The sequence below is a fragment of the Propithecus coquereli genome, unplaced genomic scaffold (genome assembly GCF_000956105.1).
Source record: "Propithecus coquereli isolate 6110/MARCELLA unplaced genomic scaffold, Pcoq_1.0 Scaffold18, whole genome shotgun sequence".
NCBI classification, from domain to species: domain Eukaryota; kingdom Metazoa; phylum Chordata; class Mammalia; order Primates; family Indriidae; genus Propithecus; species Propithecus coquereli.
In genome coordinates, this window is record NW_012142745.1 from 227,842 (window position 1) to 241,572 (window position 13,731).

The following is a 13,731-nucleotide window of genomic DNA, read 5'->3' on the forward strand; positions in this document are numbered from 1 at the left end:
CTTCCTGATTCAAGCTTGGGAGGTTGTGTGTGTCCACAAATTTATACATTTCTTCTAGATATTCTAGTTTGTGTGCAGAGAGGTTTTTATAGCAGTCATGGATGATATTTTGTATTTCTGTTGTATCAGTTGGAATATCTTCTTTTTCATTTCTGATTGACCTTATTTTAGTCCTTTCTCTTCTATTTCTGGTTAATCTAGCTAGTGGTCTATCGATTTCATTAATCTTTTCAAAGAACCAACTTTTTGTTTCCTTGATTCTTTGTATTTTTTTTTTGTTTCCATTTCATTTAGTTCTGCTCTGAGCTTTGTTATTTCCTGTCTTCTGCTAGCTTTGGGTTTGGTTTGTTCTTCTTTTTCTAGTTCCTTAAGGTAAGATTAGGTCATTAATTTGTGGTCTTTCTGTAAAACGACAGATGGAAGCATTTAAGGCTATGAACTTCCTCCTTAGCACTGCTTTTTCTGTATCTCATAGATTTAGGAAACTTATGTTATCTATGTTGTTCAATCCAAAAAATTTTTTATTTGATTTCCATCTTAATTTCATCATTGACACAAGGATCATTCAGCAGCAGGTGCATACACACACACACACACACACACATAATATAACTTTTTGCTGAATTTCTTCCTTTATCATTATATAATGATGATCTTTGTCTTTTTGTACCATTGTTCATTTAAAGTCTATTTTAGCCGATATGAGAATTGCTACTTCTGCTCGCTGTTGGCTTCCATTTGTGTGGAATATTTTTTTCCATCCCCGTACCTTGAGTCTATGAGACTCCTTGCAGGTTAGATGGGTTTCTTGAAGACAACATAATATTTGGGTTGTGTTTTTTCATCCATTCAGCCAGCCTATGTCTTTTAAGTGGAGTGTTAAGACCGTTTATGTTCAATGTTAGTATTGATATAGAGATACTGTTCTGTTTGTCATGTTAAATGATACTTAGTTGCCATGTTTTCTCCCTTGTGTTACTTTTTTTAAGTGTTGTGAGCTTTAACTTTCAGGTGTTTTTACACTGGTGGGGATTGATTGTTCTGTTCCATGTATAGAGCACTTTCAAGCATTTCCTGTAGGGCAGATCTAGTAGTGACAAATTGCCATAGTGTGTATTTGCCTGGGAAAGACTTTATTTCTCCTTCATTTATGAAACTTACCTTTGCAGGATACAAAATCCTTGACTGGCAGTTATTCTGTTTAAGAAGACTGAAAATGGGACCCAATCCCTTCTGACTTGTAAAGTCTCTGCTGAGAAGTTTGCTGTTAGTCTGATGGGTTTTACTTTGAAAGTAACTTGTTGCTTTTGTCTCGCAGCTCATAGGATTTTCTCCTTCATGTAGACATTGGACAGTATGATGACTATGTGCCTTGGTAGTATCCTATTTGCTATGAATCTTCCAGGTGTTCAATGATGCTCTTGTATCTGGATATCTAAATCTCCAGCAATACCAGAGAAGTTTTCCTCAATTATTCCCTCAGATAGGTTTTCCATGCTTTTTGCTTTGCCTTCTTCTCCCTCAGGGATACCTGTGATTCTTATATTATCTTGCTTTACATAGTCCCATATTTCTCGCAGTGATTGTTCACTTTTCTTTATTGTTTTTTCTACATTTTTGACTGACTGGGTTAATTCAAAAGCCATGTCTTCAAGCTCTGAATGTCTTTCTTCTGCTTGGTCTAGTCTGTTGCTTAAACTTTCTGATGTATTTTGAAATTCCCTAAATAACACTCCGATTTCTTTAAGTTCTGTTATATCTTTTCTTATGTTATCTATCTCTTCGGTGAATTTTTCATTCCTGTCCTGAATAATTTTTTAAGTTTCCTTGTGTTGGTCTTCTATCTTCTCCTCAATCCCATTTATTTTACTTGCCATTTATAATCTGAATTCTGTACCTGTCATATTGATTTTTTTTTTTTTTTAGGTTAGAGTTCATTACTGGAGAGCTCTTTTGATCCTTTGAGGGTGTCAAGACAGCCTGCTATTTCATGTTGCCAGAGTTCTTATGTTGGTTCCTTCTTGTCTTGAGCTTCTTCTCTCAGCACAAAACAGATAGCTTTACGAAACACCTGTTCTCCTCCTTTGGGACCTCTGTTGCTTGGAGAAGATAGGCATGGGCCCCTGGATGACATGCTTGAGTCCTATTCAAGAAGCTTGAACATGCAGGAGAGGGGTGGATGCATTGTAAGCCTTTAAGCCTGCTGCTCTGCTGTGTCTCCCCCAATCCCATGTGGTTGTCACAGGGCCACTGTGGCAGGGCAGGACTGTGGGGCAAGGCACATGTGCTGAGCAGGGTGGGCCTGCGGAATGAGGCGCATGTGCAGAATGGGGTGGAGCTACAGGCACATGCTCCACTTAGGTCCCACAGGAGATGTGGTTGAGCAGGGTCACCCAGGCCACAGCAGTGGGCACTGGTTCCAGTCTCCTGCTCCACTCAGATCCCCCAGAGGCAGTGGTGGAAGCAAACAGCAGATGCCCATGGGGCATGCATAAGCAGCAGGACTCCTCACTTCCTCCCCACCCAGTAGGGGAAAGGGGTAGATAGCAGCTATGGATCTGACCCCTGTGTAGACATAGTGCTCTGGGGCTGGGGTGTCACAATGGCACCAGCAGCAGCACCCAGGGCTCGCAAGCCAGCTGTGCCTTCTCTCAAGAGCAATGCCACCATACTGCCTCTAGGCAGGTCTCTGTATCAGTCCGCAGGCCTGCTGTGGTGGAGGGGCCCTCCCACAGGCCTAGTTGTATTGTCTTTAGGGGAAGCGTGGAGCCCCAGGGGTCTTTCCTCTGTCTTTTTCCCATGTGTGGGCATCTTCCCCAAGTACCTCTCAATCCTGCTGAGCAAGTCGTCCCACTTCTTTCTTCTTTGCTTCACTCCTGCCATCTCTGTGTTGATACCCAGTGCTCTCTTAGATAGTCAATCCAAAAGTGAATATCCATTTGCCACTTTTGATCCTCTCCACAAGAGTGGCATTGTGCAGGCTGCTTCTGGTGTTCCATTTTAACCCCCTTAATTGTCTATTTTTGGTTTTGCTGCCTGTACTTTCAAAGTCTTACCCATAAAATCTTTGCCTAGACCAATGTACTAAAGCATTTCCCCTATCTTTTCTTCTAGTAGTTATATAGTTTCAAGTCTTACATTTAAGTCTTTAGTCCATTTTGATTTGATTTTTGTATATGGCAAGAGATAGGAGTCTAGTTTCATTCTTCTGACTATGGATAGACAATTTTCCCAGCACAATTTATTAAAGAGATTATTCTTTTCCCAATGTGTGTTCTTGGTGCCTCTGTTTAAAATCAGTTGGCTTTAAATAAATGCATGTGCTTCTGGATTCTCTATTTTGTTCCACTGATCTACATGTCTGTTTTTATACCAGTACTATGCTTTTTGGGTTACTATAGCTTTGTGGTATATTTTGAAGTCAGATAGTGTGGTATGTCCAGCTTTGTTCTTTTTACTCTATTGTTTTAGCTATTCAAGGTCTTTTGTGGCTCTATGTGAATTTTAGGATTATTTTTTCTATTTCTCTAAAGAATGTCATTGGTATTTTGATAGAGATTGCATTGAATTTGGAGATTTCTTTGGGCAGCATGGTCATTTTAACAATATTAATTTTTCCAATCCATGAGCATGGGATGTCTTTTCCTTTTTAGTGTCCCATTTCATTTCTTTCATCAGTATTTTGAGTTTTCATTGTAGAGATCTTTCACTTCCTTAATTAAATTTATTCTGAAATATTTTAATTTTTTAGCTATTGTAAATGGGATTGCTTTCTCAATTTCTTTTTCAGCTAGTTCATCATTGATATGTAGAAATGCTACTGATTTTTGTGTGTTCATTTTGTGCCTTGCAACATTATTGTATTTGTTTGAGTTTTAAGAGATTTTTGATGGAGCTTTTAAGTTTTTCTATATAAAAATTCAAGTCGTCTACAAAGAGAGAAATTTTGACCTCTTTTTTTTTCCAGTTTTGATGCTTTTCATTTCTTTTTCTTGCCTAATTTATCTGGGTAGGATTCTCAGTACTATGTTGAATAAGAGTGGTGAAAGTGGGCATTCTTATCTTGTTCCAGTTCTTAGAAGAAAGGCTTTCAGCTTTACCCTGTCCGGTATAATGTTAACTGTGGGTTTGCCTAATTTGTTAAGAGTTTTTATCATGAAGGGATATTGAATTTTATGAAATGCTTTGTCTACATCTATTGAAATGATCATATGGTTTTTGTCCTTCATTCTGGTGGTGAGATGTATCACATTTATTGATTTGCATTTGTTGAAGCATCCTTGCATTTCTGGGATAAATCCCACTTGATCATGATATATTATCTTTTTAATGTGCTGCTGAATTCAGTTTGCTAATATTCATTTGAGGATTTTTGCAACTATATTCATCAGGAATATTGGCCTGTAATTTTTTTTTCTGTTGTGTCCTTGTCTGAGGTTAGCATTAGGGTAATGCTGGCCTTATAGAATGAATTAGGGACAATTCCATGCACTTCAATTTTTTGTAATAGTTCGAGAAGAATTGATGTTCATTCTTTAAAAGTTTGGTGGGATTCAGAATTAAAGCCAGGTGGTCCTGGGCTTTGTTTGTTTGTTTGGAAGCTTTTTATTACTGATTCATTCTAATTACTCATAGTTGGTCTGTTCAGGTTTCCTATTTCTTCTAGGTTTAATCTTGGTAAGTTATACTCATTCAGAAATTTATCAATTTCCTCTAGTTTTTCCAATTTGTTAGTATATAATTGTTCATAATAATCTCTAATGATCCTTTGTATTTCTGTGGTATCAGTTGTTTTTTTTTTGTTTTGTTTTTTTTTTTTGGTCTCTATTTTGTTTAGTTCTGTTCTGATCTTTATTATTTCTTTCCTTCTACTAATTTTGGGTTTGGTTTGTTCCTGCTTTTCTAGTTCCTTGAGATGCAAGAAATCTTTCTGCTTTTCCGGTGGGGGTGTTTATTGCTATAAGCTTCCCTCTTACAACTGCTTTTGCTGTATGCCATGGGTTTTGGTATATTATGTTTCCATTTTCATTTGTTTCACAAAATTATTGGAATTCCTTTTTATAATAATTTCTTCATATAACCATTGAGTGTTCAGGAGCATATTGTTTAATTTCTGTCATTGTACAGTTTCCAGATCTCTTCTTGTTTCTGATTTCTAGTTTTAGTCCATTGTAGTCTGAGAAGATACTTGATACAATCTCAATTTTCTTAAATTTGTTGAGACTTGTTTTGTGGCCTCACATGTTGTCTATCCTGGAGAATGCTCCATGTGCTGATGAGAAGAATGTATATTCTGTAGTTGTTGGATGAAATGCTATGTAGATGTCTATCTGATCCATTTGGTCTATAGGACAGTTTAAGTCTGATGTTTCTTTGTTATTTTCTGTCTAGATCATCTGTCTAGCACTGAAAGTAGGATGTTGAAGTCGGCTATCATTGTATTAGGGTCTGTCTCTCTTTACTTTTAATAATATGTGCTTTCTATACCTGGGTTCCCTGATATCTGCTGCATATATATTCACAATTGTTATATCCTCTTGCTGAATTTATCTCAGGGGTGACATTTTAAATAAGGTGGCATGGCCAGGCAAGGCCTCCCTGAAAAGATGTTGTTTAAGTAAAGGCTCAAGTCTTTACTGAGTGAGGAGTGCGACATTTGAAGATGTTCCAGGCAGAGGAAACAGCAAGAGCAAAAGCCCTGAGGTGGGAATGGGCATGGCAGGTTCTGGAAACATCAGGGGGGCCATTCTGGCCCTAGTGGAGCGAAGGAGGGAGAAGATGTAGAAAAAGGTCAGGCAATGGTTAGGGAGAGCTTGGTGGGTCATTGAAAGGACCTTGGCTTTGACTTAGAGTAAGATGGGAGCTATTGAAAGTTCTGAGCAGAGGAGGGACATGATCTGAGGTTTTTTTAGTGTCACATATATGTATGTATGCTTTTCAAATTTTTAACAATTCAAGGTCTTTAGTACATTCAGAGTACTGTGAAGTACAGAGTACCACAATCAATTTCAGAACATTTTCATCAACCCAAAGAGAAATCCTGTACCCATTAACAGGCACTGCCCCCCACGCCTGACCCTCCCCAGCCATAGGCAACCACGAGTTCACTTTCTGTCTCTATAGATTGGCCTGTTCCAGACTGACTTGATTTTAAAAGGCCCTATAGAGCCAGCCTGCAGGCAAGCAAGCTAGGTGCGAGGAGCCCAGGAAGGAGGCTGCTGCCGCAGTGCAGGGGAGAGCAAAGGGGCCTGACTGGGCTGGAGGCAACGGAGGGAGGAGAAGCTGCTGGGTGCTGGATAAATTCCAGAGTGGGGCTTCCTGAGGGATTGGATGTGGGTCTAAGAGAAAGACAGAAGTCAAGAATGACCCGGATTTTCTACCTGATCAAGTGGAAAGCTGAGTCACTGTTAACCAAGATGGGGAGGCTGTGGGAGGGCAGGTTTGTGGGGAAAGTTCAGAGCTTAGATTCAAACATGTCAAGTTTGAGGCACCTGTTAGACACTTGAGTGGGGTCGCAGGGTAAGAAGTCAGGTGTGGGGTTCAGGAAGGAAGTAGGGGCGGGAGACGGATTTGGGAAGCGTCAGAATGTAAATACAGCTGCCCCTGAGGCTGGGAAGAGAACATGCTCCCCTGACTCCTGGGATCCAGGGAGCTAAGGACAACACTCACTTTCAGGAAAAGGGACCCTGGGCTTCCAGCTGGTAACGGGCATCTCGCCACAGTGAACAGGAGTGCCACAGGGCCCATTCATTCTGTCGACAATACTTATCGTGCCTCTACTATGGCCGTGAGTGGGGCAGTGGGGCGGGGGGTGTACAGCCATGAATAAAACAGGTGCGGTCTGCCCTACATGCGCTGGGAGACAGACAATAGATAAACAAATAGAAATACATGTCAGGTAGTAGTAGATGCTCTGGAGAAAAATACAGCCGGGGAAAGGGATAAAGGCGGGATAGTCATTCAGACTCCAGACAGGCCTCTGCCAGGAGGTGACATCTGAGCAGAAAACCCAACCATGCGAGAGACGGGACCATGCGAATGTCTGGGGAGGGGCACTGCTGGCCAGGAGGACGGCAGAGACAAAGGCCCAAAAGATGTGGGCTTGATGACAGGCAGGCCGGACGCTTCGGGAGTGTCTGAGCAGGAGAGAGAGGGACCGAGCAGTAGCCAGGGGCCCTGAAGGCCGAGTGAAACTCTGGGATTCTTCTCCATGCCATGGGAGGCTGGGGCAGGGTTGCAGCAGGTGAGTCTCTCAGTTTGACATTGGTGTTCAAAGGGCTCGCTCAGGCTGTAGTTTGGAGGACAAACTGAGGGGGGACAGTGAAGGCCCCCACACAGGGCCCAGGAAAGGCAGAGGCGAGCAGCAGCTGTCCCTGGAGGAGGCAGCACCGGGGCAGAACCGCAGGGCTATGAAAATGGACTTGGACTGAGACAGAGTTCCAACACCCACTTCCTGGCTCTCTGGCTGCAGGCCTCTGAGACAGTGGCCTCCCCTCTTTGGGCCTCAGGTCCCCAATTAGCAAAAGCAGATGATGTGATTGCTGCGGTTCCTTCTCCCAGCACAGATGCTCTGCAGGGCCATCTGTCCAAGCAGGGGGTTTCCTCTGCCCCTGGGTGAGACTGCCAAGCAAAGGAGATTAGGACTGACGCAAATCAAAGAGGTCCTCAGGATGCGGAATTAGGCAACACCACATCTCCTCCACCCCAAGGACGGCAGCACTGAGCTCCTCCAAGGCCCACAGGGGTTGTGGGGACCCATCCCTCTCTCCCACCTGCTGCCTACTTGGCGCTGGTGCCAGAGATCGCTGGTGATCAGGGCCCTGTGTGCATGGAGACGTGGGGAAGCAGAAGTTAAAAGCTCAACAAGCCTGTGTCCAGATTTCTGCTTCTTCCACTGATCAAACTGTGTGACCCTGGGCAAGTGTCACTCCCTCTCTGAGGCTCTACTTTTCTCTCTTGTAAAAGGAGGATGATATTACCTGTCTCATCACATTGTGAAAACCATATGAACAGGGCTACAAAACACTAGCATCGGTGCCTGACATATAGTAGTTGCCATTAAACTAATTCCTTCCCTGTCCTCTCCTGCACTCGGAGCATCTGTCGCCCCCTGCTTAAACACTCCAGTGGCTTCCCGTTGCACTGAGATTAGCATTCACTCCTCCTGTGCCACTGGAGGACACAGCAGGCCCTGCCGCCTCCCCCCTCCTCTCTTGCCTTCCCCGCTCCCCTCTGCCCTGCATGGCCTTCCAGATTTCTAGTCTTCTTTCAGTTCCTCAAACCAGCCCAGCCCTTTCCAACTGGCAGCCTTCTGCATGCGCCCTGCCTGGCTCCACAAGGCTGACTTCTCATCTTTCAGGTCTGCGCACGTGTCACCTTGTCTGAGAAGCCGTCCCTGCACACCTTCTCTGGTCTGTCTCAAGCCCGCCTTTGTCACTGTCAGAACACTGAGTTTAATTGTTTTATCGGTCTATCACTTGCTTTGACCACCGCCCCAAACTCGCTGTCACGTGCACAGGAGCGTAGGCACTGCTCTATTCCTGGCACCCAAACAGCCCCTGGCATACAGTAGGTGCTAAGTAAGTGTTCCCTCCCACCCCGGACACACATGTGCACCCCACTGGTCCCATAAGGACCTGGGATCACTGGGCAAGTAAACTGGCTCAGGAAAATTAAAGCCAGCAGCTAAGAAACGAGGAGGCTGAAGACTAGAACGTTCATTAAAAGTCAAAGCCTGGCCCTGACCCACGCCTGAGCACCAGAACCCTCTCAAGCCTGCAGTGACTGGCCCTTTTGGAAGGTCAGTGGCTACTGCTGCCGGTTCCATTTCATGAGCCCCTCAACTTTCTTCCCTGCAGCATGCTAAATGGCAGTGTTCTCAAAATCAGTTGCTTGATTCGTTGTCAAGCCTGTCGCAAGCCTCTTCCCCTCAAACACGCTCGTGCCCAAGCGCACTTGCACACACACACGCGTGCGCACACACGTACACACACATGCACACGCCCAGAGCACAGGGACCCCCACCGGTGCCCGCCCGCCGTCACAGCGCCCTCCCCACCGAGCCGTGGCATAAGAGGCTGGGACCTGGGGCTGGGACCTCTTTATGTCTTGTCTACTAGACTTCTTGGAACCTTCTCAAAAACCACTAAAGACAAAAAGAAAAGAATAGAGCTGAGGAGCTTCCAAGGCCAAAACTAAAACAAAATTTTAAGAAAGCCATATTTTTCATTTTGCTTTCTTTAATTGAAGAGACAATGTAACGTAACTTTTCAAAATATTTCAAAGCAAAAAATCCCCCCAAATCCTATGCTGCTCCCTCTCCACCCACAGCTGCTTCCAGCCAGGCGCAGCCCATCCAGCCTGGGTTGCCGGGCAGCCTCCTTCCCTCCAGAGAGCCGCCATGATCAGGAATACACCTTTAGAGAAAATCACATTTTAAAATGGAAATTTTTAAAAAAAGAAAAAAAGAAGAAAAACAAAGAGAAAAGTGGAAACGTCAGCTCATTCCCTCTAAAGGGGCACTCAAGGCTTGGCCCTATTTTCGTTTGTCATTTCTCTGAATGGTTGGTGAGGAGTCAGCGTGCAGGTGCCAGACCTCACACAGTGCTCAGCTTGGTGTGTGATGTGTGCATTGTGTGTGTGTGTACACATGGGCGCATTGTACGCACACTGTGTTATATTGTACGTGTGTGTTGCATTGTGTGTATGCCTTATGTGTATGTTGTGTCCTGTGTGTCCTGTGTCATGTGCTACGTGTATTGTGTTGCGTGCTGTGTTGCGTGTGTGTTGTCTGTGTTAGGGGTGTGTTGCGTTGTGTATTATGCTGTATATGTGTTCTGTGTTTGTGTGTGGACTTGAGCTGCAGGGGGCACCACCAGTTTCCCCCCCCCGGGGACCCCTGCCAGGCAGAGGCCCAGTCCAGCTCAGTCACAAGTGCTGAGCTCCCCACCTCATGGCTTGCTCTTCCTTCTGTGCCCAGGTGTCAGGAGGACAGAGCCCAGCTGCAGGCACAGCTGGAACAGAAGCAGCAGGAGGCTGAAAGGAGGGACGCCATGTACCAGGAGGAGCTTGGAGGCCAGCGGGACCTGGTCCGGGCCATGAAGAGGCGGGTGTTGGAATTGATTCAGTAAGGACGGGGACAGTGGGGTGGGGGAGCAAGCCTCTTCCCCTCAAACACGCTCGTGCCCAAGCGCACTTGGGGATGGGAAGGGATGTAGAGGGCAGGGCATGAAAATTCCGTGCCACTAGCAACCTTCAAGTAGGCTTCCAGACCTTTTATATATGCTAACTCATGTCCTTCTTTTAGCTGACCCCTGCTGGTATGCCCATTTTTTACAGATGAGGAAACTGAGGGTCAGAGAGGCTGACTTGGTCACCAAGGACACACAGCATATAAATTGCATATAGGCCTGCAGGATATCTGGCAGTCAGGGGCCTATCTCCCAGGCAAATGATGAAAAGGTCCTTCTCTAAAGAAATTTAGTTGATGTCCCAAATAAAAGACCAGTTTGTCCTGACATTTGAAAGTCTGATGTAGCAGGTAGCTCCCTGCCTAGTTCCCCCTAAAGGGAAGCCACTAGTCAACCATGTTCTTCCACTACTCAGAGCTCCTATCAGCTTTTACTGCCTCTTTTTTAAACATGAAATGGCAACCCAGGATCCCCAGACATTTGAGAAGAGTCTAGAACACAAAAGGGGTAGATGAAGATAAACAAAGAAACAAAAACGTCTGTCTTCCATGAAATAAGATGCTGTGAAAAACAACTGTCAAGAGATGAGAAATTAAAAATATGATCACCGAATTTTTTTAATTCACTACAAGGATTAGAAGAGAAAGATGAGGCAGTCTCTCAGAAAGTAGAATAAAAAGCAGAGATGGAAGTCATGAGAGAAAAAATCTGAGACATAAAGAATCAGTCTGGGAGTTCCTCTCCAAGTGAAAGAGGTTCCATAGAAAGAAAATAAAATTGAGGAGCGTATCAAATAAAATATAACAAAGAAAAAAATGTGAGAGAATGTCCCAGCTCTTATGGACACTGATCTTCAGATATAAAGATTTCACTGAGTGACCAGCACAAAAAATGAAAAACAAAACAATCAAAACCCAGACCTAGATACATCACTGTGAAACTTCAGTAAAGATAAGGAGAATATCCAAAAATTGTCTGTAGGAAAAGACAGGTCACCTACAAAAGAAGCCAAATCCAACTCATGTCAAGAGTCCATGGTGCAATACTTTTTAAGTTCTGAGAAAAGGTGACGTTTGCCGTAGAATTCCATGTCCGAACTATGAATTAAGTGGGGAAGGTGATGGAGTAAAGATATTTTCAGACAAACAGGTTTCTGAAAATTCATCTCCCACACAGCCTTTCTTAAGAAGTTAGTTGAGGATGTGCTCCAGAAAAACAAGGAAGTAAGCCAAGAAAGGAGAAGATGTGGAATTCAGGAAACAATAGCTCTAGCCTAGGAGAGAAGAAAAGGGAATTCCTAAAATAACAAGTGGGCAGCAAGCCCAGGGGAGTCAACCTAGATTGAAGCAGAAGTATTAATACCAAGGGCCCTCGAGGAAGATCTCTGGGAGAAGGCGAATCACCAGAATATCTAACATGATGAAGAATTGGGGGAAAAATAACATATTAAAAGCAAGTAATGCAAGTAACAAAGGAAGGACATGAGAAACTCCTAGAAAAACAAAAGCCTTCCAAGAAGGGAAATGTTTAGAAGACATTTTAGCACTTTGGGAAGCAATGTGTATATATTATCTAATAATGTAAATACTATTCATTGGTTTTTTTTCAATGACACAAGGCAATTATAATTCCAGAACATGATGTTACCACATAAACAATATTAAGTATAGAATAGAATCCAATAGAATTGTTCTAATGGAGATATTCCATACTTGTGCTGTCCTGTACGGTAGTTACTAGTCACATGTAGTGATTGAGCTGGTGTGACTGAGGAACTGAAGTCTTCATGTTGTTTAATTTCAATTAATTTAAGTTTAAATAGCCACATGTGGCTAGTGGCTACCATGTTGGATGCTGTGGGAATAGATGACAAGTTAGGAGGTAGAGGAAGGAGAGTTGAAAGGAAGGGATGCTGGCGTCATTGCATTTCAGAAAGGGAGTCAAGGTTACATTGGGCGAAATGGACTTGAATGTCACCATCCTGATCTCTTGTGTGTGTCTCTCACTGTCTCTATATTTGTCTCTCTCTGTCTCTGCATCTCTGTCTCTGTGTCTCTCTCTCCCTCTACATGGATCTTTCTCCTTCTCCATGTGTCTCTCCCTGTCACCCTTGCCAACTCCCTGGCTTCCTCTCTCTCTCCGAGTGACTGTCTTTCTCTGTCCCTCTTTGAGTCTCTCTCCATTGCTGTATCTCTGTCCTTCTGCCTCTCTGTCCTTGTTTCTCTGTCTCTCTGTCTCTTTTTGTCTCTCTGTGTGTCTGTGTGTGACTCCCTCTGCCACTCGCTCTCTCTTCCTCTTGTCATCTCTGTGTTTCCCTTGCTGTCCCTTTCTGTCTCTCTATCCGGGTCGTTTCCACCTTTCTACCTTCCTGTCCCTGTCGATGTGTGCATCTCTCCCCCTCCATCCTTCCACCAGGGAGAAGGACCACCAGTGGCAGAGGCTCCAACACCTGACTTCCGTGGCCGCTGGGCGCTGTGTGGGCTGCGGCAAGGTCTTTGGCCGACTGTCTCGGCGCTATCCATGCAGGTAATGAGGAGGGCACAGAATCCTTCCTCGGGCACATTCCGGCTTCCACCAGCTCACAGCCCCCTTCCCACCCAGGGAAGGGGGGACATGGGAACTGGGGGTTCATGAGAGGCCACTGAAAGCTGGCCACTCAGTTTACCGTGTCTGGCTTCCAACACTAAGCAGAGTCACGAAACAGAACAGCAGAAGGGGGTCAGATGAGGAGGAGGCTCTGCAGGGCAGGACGGTGTAACTCTTCAAGGAACAAACTGATGAATGGGCCCCTCGTCTGGGAAGAGAGATCCCACGCAGGAGAAGCTGCTCCCCACCTTCCTCTGTGATCATGGGGGCAGGACAAGCAGCAGGAGAGGAAAGGGAACCACCAGGAGAAGCTGACATCGGAGGTGGAGGCTCTGGGGGGCTCGGGCATCAGGAGACCCTTCAGGAGAGGGGAGACCCCCTGACATAGACCAAGGGCCATTCTGCTGGGACATGAGAAACTGGCATCTGAGGGGGACCTGAAGGTGCTGGAATTCCATGACCCCAGCTGCAGAGGCCTCTGTCTTCCTTGTCTCTGCTCCCCAGGCTCTGCGGAGACCTGCTCTGCCACGCCTGCTCTGCGGATTACAAGAAGAGAGAGTGCTGCTGCCCGCCCTGCGCCCAGGGAGTGGCTGCCCGGGTCACCTGACCACACCAGCCCGGGACTAGCCACCCACCCACCCCACCCAATCCACTCCTGCCCTCGGCTCTCCCCGCCCTCTATTCTGTCCAGTCCTACCTTCTAGAAGCTGATGATCCAAAACGACAGCCCTTGTGCAGGCAGACTGCAGCGTGGGGAGAGGGAAGAGCCAGACTGGCAGGCAGGAGACAGGTCCCAGCCCTGCATCTACCCTGATGGGTGATTTGGCATAGCCCTCTGTTCTCCAGACTTTTTCTCTATCTTAAGAAAGTCGGGCTCCATCCTCTCTAAAGCCCCTTTGAGGGACTTTGAGCACAGCAACCTCTGCTGCGGTTCCCACCCTTCCCGATACATGAG

General features: G+C 45.1%; 1 protein-coding gene across 1 annotated transcript in view; it reads left to right on the forward strand.

The window, feature by feature from the left end:
* RUFY4 (RUN and FYVE domain containing 4) overlaps positions 1-13,383 on the forward strand; it is a 27,774-nt gene extending 14,391 nt beyond the window's left edge. Inside the window, exons 9-11 of the mRNA XM_012642512.1 lie at positions 9,980-10,126; positions 12,606-12,716; positions 13,281-13,383. Of these exons, the coding sequence (XP_012497966.1) occupies positions 9,980-10,126; positions 12,606-12,716; positions 13,281-13,383 (361 nt within the window). The remainder of the gene's footprint in view (positions 1-9,979; positions 10,127-12,605; positions 12,717-13,280) is intronic.
* The last annotated feature ends 348 nt before the right edge of the window (positions 13,384-13,731 follow it).